At 47.9% G+C, this 8,536-nt stretch overlaps 2 protein-coding genes across 2 annotated transcripts in view; both read right to left on the reverse strand.

The window, feature by feature from the left end:
- Positions 1-30: 30 nt before the first annotated feature.
- GTF3C5 (general transcription factor IIIC subunit 5) lies at positions 31-7,338 on the reverse strand. Its single transcript, XM_015644740.2, has 11 exons — positions 7,160-7,338; positions 6,377-6,599; positions 5,938-6,136; positions 4,979-5,174; positions 4,573-4,677; positions 3,972-4,086; positions 3,255-3,335; positions 2,656-2,753; positions 1,935-2,017; positions 1,498-1,640; positions 31-897 (listed from the first exon to the last, which is right to left on the reverse strand). Exons 1-11 carry the CDS (start codon positions 7,307-7,309, stop codon positions 740-742), a joined length of 1,551 nt encoding a protein of 516 aa, XP_015500226.1. The 5' UTR covers positions 7,310-7,338; the 3' UTR covers positions 31-739.
- A 520-nt stretch (positions 7,339-7,858) lies between these two features.
- CEL (carboxyl ester lipase) overlaps positions 7,859-8,536 on the reverse strand; it is a 2,734-nt gene continuing 2,056 nt past the window's right edge. The window contains exons 3-4 of the mRNA XM_033518539.1: positions 8,463-8,536; positions 7,859-8,116 (exon numbers count right to left, since the gene is read on the reverse strand). Of these exons, the coding sequence (XP_033374430.1) occupies positions 7,912-8,116; positions 8,463-8,536 (279 nt within the window). The 3' untranslated portion in view covers positions 7,859-7,911. The remainder of the gene's footprint in view (positions 8,117-8,462) is intronic.

Here is an 8,536-nt window from a genome sequence, read left to right on the forward strand (position 1 = left end):
TGCTCAGAACACATTGGGGAATGCCCAAGATCCAGAAACTGCCAGTAGCTCTTTAATTTTGGGGACTTTCTTTTGGTGGGAACAATGCAGCTGGCAGTGGCCAACCTTTATGCACCTGAAGCTCTGCCAGCTGCCTTCAGTCCTTGCTAACTGCTAGCTGGGGAAGTCAAAACAGACCTGAGAAGTGCACCAGCTAATGAGGACAACAAACACTACATTTCCAGGAAGGGAACTACTCCCTGACAGAAAGTGTATTTTCCTGTGGGCTTTATTTCCAAGATGACCAGCGAGGCTCAGTGCTGAAGGCATGGCACAGTATTTTCATTCCCTCTGGACAAGCAGAAGGGCAGAACCTGCCTTAGGGACTCCCGGAGCACTGGACTGCTGCTTCTCCCAGCACATCCTCAGGCACCTATTTTCCACATGGCCACCAACCTGGAGAGAGTGCAGTCCTCCCACACATGGAGAGATTTGGGAATGCAGCTTCTCCCACATTCTGGTGTGTTACCAGCTGGGCTCACTCCTGAGAGTTTCTTGAGCTTGCTGGAGAGTCTCAGCCAGCAATTGTGACAATGCAGGCAGTGGCTCCCAAACATCCAGAATGCTGCCCACCAGCAGTCAGTGAAGAAAGAACATCATCAGCTTAGAACAAGCTCTGCTTTCGCAGATCCTGAACCCTTGGCTCTCTCAAGGAGCAAGAGCAGAGACCTGTCCACAGCAGCCACACTGCTCACTGAGTTCACATATAATCCAGCATTTCTGTCTCCATTTCATTTTCACTCCCATCAGAAGGCTTGAAGTCTTCTTCCTCCTCCTCTTCATCATCCTCATCCTCTCCAGACTCATATGCCAGCTGTTCTTTGCCGTCTTCACTGCTTGTTGTATTTGAGAAAAGAGCTTTAATTGGGAAGAAAAAAAAAACAACGCTGTGATGCCTCTCTCAGTGCAACCTGGGGGCATTTGCAGTTGAGTTCACAGAACATGTGAGGGGAAGGCAGCAGCCTCAGGGGCACAGCTAATATTGCACATCTTAATAGAATCTGACCAAGCCCAGAGCAATCTGTCTCCACACTTTAGGAAGGAGAGCAGAACAGCAGCAGAGCTGTAGTGCTGTGCCTCCTCTCCTACCTCATTCTGACCCAGTTCACTGGGATATTATTGCTTTGGCCCAGCATCATGAAGAAATAATTTTCTCACTTCTTGGTGAATAATATCAATAAAAAGTAAAAATGCCACCAACAGATACATCAGTCAAAATTAAGATCTTGATTATCACTGTGCAAAAGACATTTAAAAGCTGAAGGGTTGATACTGGGAATATTAAATAGAAAACCTTAACTCCTAGCCATCCCTAATGCTAACTCACATTCCCACTGCAGGCCAGCAGCCTCAGCTCCCACACTGGAATGAGCTACATCCCAAAGAATACAAAGAGGATGCAGGAACACTTCTGCCTCAGTGCCAATTAGAACATCCTCATGTTCAAAGCATCCTTACCAGGTCTGGTAGATCTGATGATCTGCTTTATCATCAGGGACATGCTGTCCCTCAGGTCATCACTTGTCTTGGCAAGGCACCACCCATCCCGCTCTGTGCATTCCGACTCTGCGCCGTCATTCCGATGGATGATCTTCTGCAGGCTAAAGAGTGGCAAAAAGGGAAGGAAATGTTCATCTTCTGCACTCAGAAGTGAGTTTCAAATGAGACACATTGGTTTATTTCCATTTCACTTCACTGAGCTGGAATAGCATGGTTGGTTATCCAGGTAATTGTCAGATGGGAAAGGAAGTTCATGTGTGAAAAGACTGTTCTGTTTTTATTGAGCAACTAAACACCTCTGATGTTCCTGCACAGGGGAAGAGGAGTGAATGGACATGGTATAAACAACAGGCTTTGAAATCTGTCTCTAAGACTCAGCTGTCAGAGTGCAGTACCTTTCCACATTTAAGTCACAGAGCTGGTAGAACATCTGTCGGTAAGGGGGTAAAGCTCCTTCTCGGAAAATGTAGATGGATTCCTAAGAGGAGGAAAGAAGGAAAGGATTTGTGTGCATTTCATGGTGTAACATGACAACTCTGGCATAACTGAAAGTACTTCCAATGGGCTGATTCAAGAACAAGGTACTTCCAAGTGAAGTTTTAATGTAGAGATCTGTTCGCAGCAGAAGATAAAGCTGAACGAGGAATGCCCCCAAAATGTCCCTGCAGACACTGTCACACCAGCACTGCTGTGCAGAGAACACACTTCACCTCTCCAACCTGCAGCTCTGCAGCCTGTCACTGCCTACCAGTGCATCACTCTGACAAAAAAATGAAGACTAAGACTCATTTATTTATTCTATTGGATTTTGCAGCATGACCTCTTAAAGACAAGGTGATTATTTTGCATTTTGCTGCCCATGAAGTTCCAGTTTTATCAACTGAAGCAAAATGCTCCTCACATCTATCATTAGGGTGGAAAGCACCAATCCCACCTTGCAGCATGTAACAAAATACACTCAGGTGATGCTCCATAGTGCCATATCTCCAACTAGGAGCTTCCCAGGCATACCTGAGCTCATCAACTCACAGCTCATCCCTTGATGAATGATAAACCAGGAAGCATCCCTATTTCACTGAGATATTTCAAGATTTTGGTATAAAAAGTCATGCTTACCTTCAGCTTATACCTGCTGGAGGGGGGCTTTTTTGCCCCAGATGTACCAGCTGAACCCAGCCCCTGTTTCAAGTCATGAACACTGACTGTGTGACTTCCTGACAAGAAAACAAAGATACAATTAGGGACATCTTTCATATTGGACTGTGACTTCTCTCAGTTGATTCAACAAAACCAGACCAACCAGCAATAGAGCATATGCTTTGCTCATTTTTCAGAGGTGTTACTGGACAGTCTCAGGAAAGGTGCTGACTTGGGCAGCTTTTTCCAGAGTCCATTTGTTCATAATTTTAACCTTTTCTACTCTCCTTTGACATAGAAAAGAGAACTCCCCCATTCTCTGTACCTCAGTGAATTCTGAATTCCCAGTGTGGCTTGCAGAACTCCCTCCTGCCTACTAACAGATATTGTGGCTCAGCCAGACTCCCACAACACTTCCCAGCAGATTTTTCTCTGGCTTAACAGCAGCAATATTACAACCAGAAAACAAGCTCCAGTTTTGTCTCAGCTAGAACACAGGAAGACCCTTCACCACCTGTGAGCAGGATGGGGCAAACAGAGAAGCAGAAGAGCCAGGCAGCCCTTCTGGCCCAGCATACCTTGTTTCTTGACAGTGATGGGCAGGCTGTAGTTGTATGTGCTGCGTTTTGCTTTCACAGGCATGTCAGTAGCAGCATAACCTAGAGGTGAAAACCAAAATCCAGCAATGAACCGAGGGCAAGCACTCTGCAGAATACCCCCAGCTCAGGAACACAAGGGCTGGACTGGTGTGGGAAGGGTAGGCTGGAGTTTGGAACATGCTGGCTTTAGCAGGGTGGAGAGAAGAGATCAACAAAACCCTTTAACCTGGAAATGTGATCTGATGTCAATGAGTAGATGCCAGCTCTGTCATGGACTTATTAGATGGCATCAGAAACCCCTTTTCCTCAACATATCCTTTGAAAAATTAGAGCTGGGACCCAAGGTCTAAGACCCAGCATCCTGTAGGAAATGCTGACGTCCTTGAGGAAAAGCTGCTGTGTGAGCACCCACATTCCTGCTTGGTGGCTCCTCTGAGTGAGAAGGAGGATGCTCTGCTACACCCACAGGAGGAAAGTCAAGAGTTTAGAATGTGCCAAATGAGCAAAGACCTACTGCATACTATGAAAGAAAGCATTACAGAAGTTTTAGACAGAACTACAGGAAGCAAGGAGCTCAAAAGGTGACATGTACATCAGAGCAGAAATATGGCAAAAGAGTTTGAAAAACACATAAAAAGAAAAATACTACCAGGATTAACCAGAAAGCAGAGAGGGCAGCTCTATGGGCCCTTTTACCATATTTCATTCCACAGCGAATTCGGAAGTCCAGCACTTGATAAATCTTTGCTTCAGGGTGTTTTCTGGGGTCATACCCAAACCTAACCCATAAGCTTCTCCAAGGACCTGTTAACTGCACAAAGACATGAAGGAAGATGGTTACAAAAAAGCACCACAGTGTTGCACTTTCCTTCAGTACAGAGGTCCTTGGAAAGTTCTAATATTTTCCCTCATTGCCCAAAGATATTTGTTTTACCAGCTCTTTACTCACTTGCCATGCCAATATTTATACACTGAAACATGGCAATCAAAGCATCAAAGCACAAATACTTGTGTGCTTTTATAAACCAACTTGCAAGGTCACAGCCTTGTGTGGAAAAACTCTGTTAGCACTGACAGGTGAACAGTCACTTGGAGTGCCTGCAGAGGTGATTAGAACCTATGGAGGAGACAAGAGCCACTGAATCCTCCTTGCTTTCAACTTTGGTCCTAAAGCATTTACTTCCCTCTGTCTCTTTACATTAAATAAAGCTCAGGTACTTTGTGGCAGGACCTCAGAAGTGGCAAAGGAGCAGGAAGAGGCAGATGATGCTCTCTTGCTCACAGATGTACCACTCACCATGTAATAGGCCAAATATGGCAGCAGCACCTTCAGCTTGTCTGGATGGACACTGATATTGGCTTTCACTGCATTCCGAGACCACACAGGACGCACTTCAAAGAGCTGAAATAACAAAACAACCACAGAACAGCAGGCAGGGGTTACCAAAGGCAGAACAGCTTTCCCTCACTATGAGCTATTGGGTGGTGATGTGAGAACTCGTGGCACAAAAAGGGGCTTAATGTGAGTTGGCCACAGATTCAAAGGTTGACCTGCAGAACTGAAATGAACAGAGCAGTGGCAGTAGCATCTACTCACATTTCTATCAGTCACTTACAATCACCAAGAATTTCTGGGAAAAAATGGACTTTTTCCTTCTCAGCTTGCTGCAGGACAGTGCTCAGATCAGGAGTAAGGCACACACCTTTCTCAGCTCTTCCTCCACCTTTTTATCCACAGGATTGGTGCACACTTTCTTCCAGTTCTGTACAGCAGCATCCAGTGGTTTAGTTGGGATTTCTTCATCATCAAAGTTGACAAAGATGGCATTGTGTGGGCGCCGGGCCCTGCTGAGGCCAATCAGGTTCTCACCAGACACCTGGGGATTGTTGTACCCCTCCCTAAGGAACAGGGAAAGACAAAAGGGACTCAGCTGGGTTAGCAATGGGTTGGTTTAACTTTGGCCCAACCTCCCTTGATCACATACTTGTAAAAGACTCTCATGGCAACACTGAAGAAAGAAAATTTTAAAATATCCATTCAAAACTACATGCACACTGACAAAGGAGCTCTGCCCTGTCTGGCAGAAAAGCCTCCAGCACTTGGGACTGATGTGTATGAAATGTGTTGGAACCCTAAAGGCTTCACCCTTCTGCATTTGCTCTCCTGGAGCTGCTGCAGCTACTCAGTGGGACAGGGGCAAAGCAAGAGGGAACTGCAGGCACACATTCCATCTTAAAATTTCTTTTCCTATAAAAAAGTTCCAGTGAAGGCCAACAGTGAGAAAATGAAAGATGTTTCTTGTGGGAGATCTCCCAGATTGTTCTTCTGGCAAAGCCACTTGGGGCCAGGAGGGCACAGGAACACATGGCATCAATCCTAGGAAACCCTGCCTTTGTTCCAGCCCCTTGGAAGCAGGCAGGAGCTGTGTCCTGTATCCCATACTGTGTGAGGTGAGCTGGGAGAGGCATCATCCTCACCTCATCCCCAGCTCCCCTCATTCTGCAAACCCTCAAGTGGAATTTTGCTGAGGTTACCACTGCCAGGCAGCTTCTGGCGGTTTTTTGCCTCTGTTGTGCCAAATCAAGAGGGATAAAACAACACAAGACAGCAAATTGAAAGGGTGAAGTACATGAAAAATGTATCATGAGAAAAGGCACTGACCTGTGCTGTATATCTGGGCGATAAAAATAGTCCACAGGAGTGTCCAGACGTGAGAAGATGGGTGGTGGGATATAAAGAGGTAAGTCCCTATTGAAAAATTCTTCCTTCTCTGGTTTGAGCATCAGGACTTTGTCATACATGGAGGTTTGTTTGCCATCAGGGCTGGAGTGCATTGCCAGGTACTGGAAGTCAGACATTCCTATAAGAAACAAAAGTTAAGCCATTGTGAAGTCTGTTGTGAATTCAACAATATTTCTCACACTCAACTTTCAGGAGCAGGAGTCCAACAAGTTTATGCAAAGGTTTATCCAGCAAGGAGGACATAACAACAGGACACCAGATTTTCCTTCCAGTCCTCAACTGTTTAGGGGGGAAACACTTCCCTGTCCCATGAAACACACCCATCTCTAAGCCACACGCACACAATCCCAAGGGTTACCTTGAAATTTGTAAACTGTGTTGACAATCCCAAGAATCTCCATCTCAAACTGGACTTCTGGCTGGATTTGGTCCTCAGCATCCAACTGCTGCTTCTGCTTGGTGCTCCTCCTGACCCTGAGCAGCATGGTGGAGGTGGGGAAGCGGTTGGCACACACGGGGTGGCAATAGGGGTCCTTGGGGCGGAAATACAGCTCCAGCCTTTTGGCAGGGTCAGCATAGATCTGTCAGCAAGGGGAGCACAGTCCCTGTCAGCATCCCACCCACACAGCCCTGCACTCCTGTGCCAGCCCCTCACACAGCCTCGGGGGATCATTCCTGCCCCACCACCACATCACAGGGGTGTCCAGCCACTCCCATCCTGCCTAGCAGGAAAAAGTAAAAAAATTAATATTCTGGATATTAGGAAGGAATTCTTTTCTGTGAGGGTGAGGAGACCCTGGCACAGGTTGCCCAAAGAAGCTGTGGCTGCTCCATCCCTGGAAGTGTCCAAGGACAGATTGGAGCAAGCTGGTCTAGTGGAAGGAGTCCCTGCCCATGACAATAGGGTGGAGTTGAATGAACTTTATGGTTCCTTTCAACCCAAACCATTCTATGATTCCGTGATTTTACCGGACACCACCTGAATCCCTTCTCGGGGACAGCACAGAAGCGACATCACCCCCAAACCACACATGGGCCCTGCGTGGGGATATGCTGGGCTGGAACGACTCCCACAGAGCCCGGCCCCTTCCCGCCGCCCATGCCTTTGCCCAGCACCAGGGCCGGTCTCGCCGCCCCTCACCCGCGACACCCCCTGCTCTCCTCCCAGCGTCCGCAGCATGGCCCCGACGTCCCGGACGAGCCCCGGGTACTCCACGCACACCAAGCGCGGGGTGCGGGGCAGCTCCAGCACGGCCGAGCCCCGCGGGCCCCACTGCCGCGCCGCCGCCATCACTGCCCGCCGCTCCCCCCGCCCGGCGCCGCCCCAGGGCCGCGGCACGAAGGTTCCGCCGCACGACGGTTCCGAGGGCGGCAGCGGCGCGGCCGGGCCCGGCGGGACCTGTGGGGAGGGCGAGGCCTGAGAGCGGCCTGAGCTCGTCCTGTTCTGCTCGGACCTCCTCAGCTCAGCTTATGACCATAAACTGATGCAGAATCACCTTCCCCGTGTGGTGTTGTGTTCCTGTCCTGCCCGGACAATGAAGGAAAATTAACCTGAGCTGAGCAAATATTCGTATGCACCCTGTACGTTTCTCATATTGTGCAAGGAATCTGGTGTAAACTCTCATTGAAGCAAGCTTTTGCTTCCTAAGAACTTCAGCATTCATCTCAGCAATGTTTAATCCCACAAAAGGTGGCAGATGAAGGATATGAAGGTGAGTGAGAAGATATAATTTGCTGCAAATACAGGGGAGCACACACTGCCCACAGGATGTTCCATCCTGCCTGACCTCAACATTAGCAAGAAAACTCTGTTACAGCAAACACAGAGAAATAGAGTCACTCAGTTACAAGCAAGCCTTTAATGATCTCTAAAAGCTGTTTCTTTTCTTAGCTTCAGAACATTAACTCTGACTGGGAGATGTTGGCAACCTGTGGCAGATTCAGATAGACTGAGTTCCAGAAGGTCACAAAGCGGGATCTCAGGTCCTGCTTCACTGAGTTCTTGTTCAACTTGTTGTTGATATCCAGGTAGTATTTGGCCTTGTTGGTGTAGGCTGGCCAGGAAACGGGCACATCTGAATGCCCTTTGTTGGGATCACTGCGGGAAAGGAGACACAGAAGCTCAGTTGTGAGGTTTTTGGCAAGAACCCTGTCTGCTCAAGTGAGGCTTTAAGTGAGAGGAAAGAATCTGACAGTGGGATAAGCAATATGAATTCTGCCTGCCAGGAGTGAGCTGATGTCCTGCAGTCTCCTCCTTCCATCCCCACTGGCATCATCCCAGCTTCACATAGGGACTTAATTTCTGTATGAACATCACGATTGAGGAATAAGAAATACAGACATGGAACACTATGATTTTGGGAATGATCCTGACAACTTACTGGACAACACCAGAAGCCTGAAGGGCTGCATCAAGCCCCAAATGTGGAATGGGAATCACTCACCCAGTCCTGGCAAAATTGGTCCAGTAAGCAATCATGGCCTTTGAGACAGTCCTGTGCTTGGGCAGGTAGCCCAG

The sequence above is a fragment of the Parus major genome, chromosome 17, assembly GCF_001522545.3.
Source record: "Parus major isolate Abel chromosome 17, Parus_major1.1, whole genome shotgun sequence".
Taxonomy (NCBI): Eukaryota; Metazoa; Chordata; class Aves; order Passeriformes; family Paridae; genus Parus; species Parus major.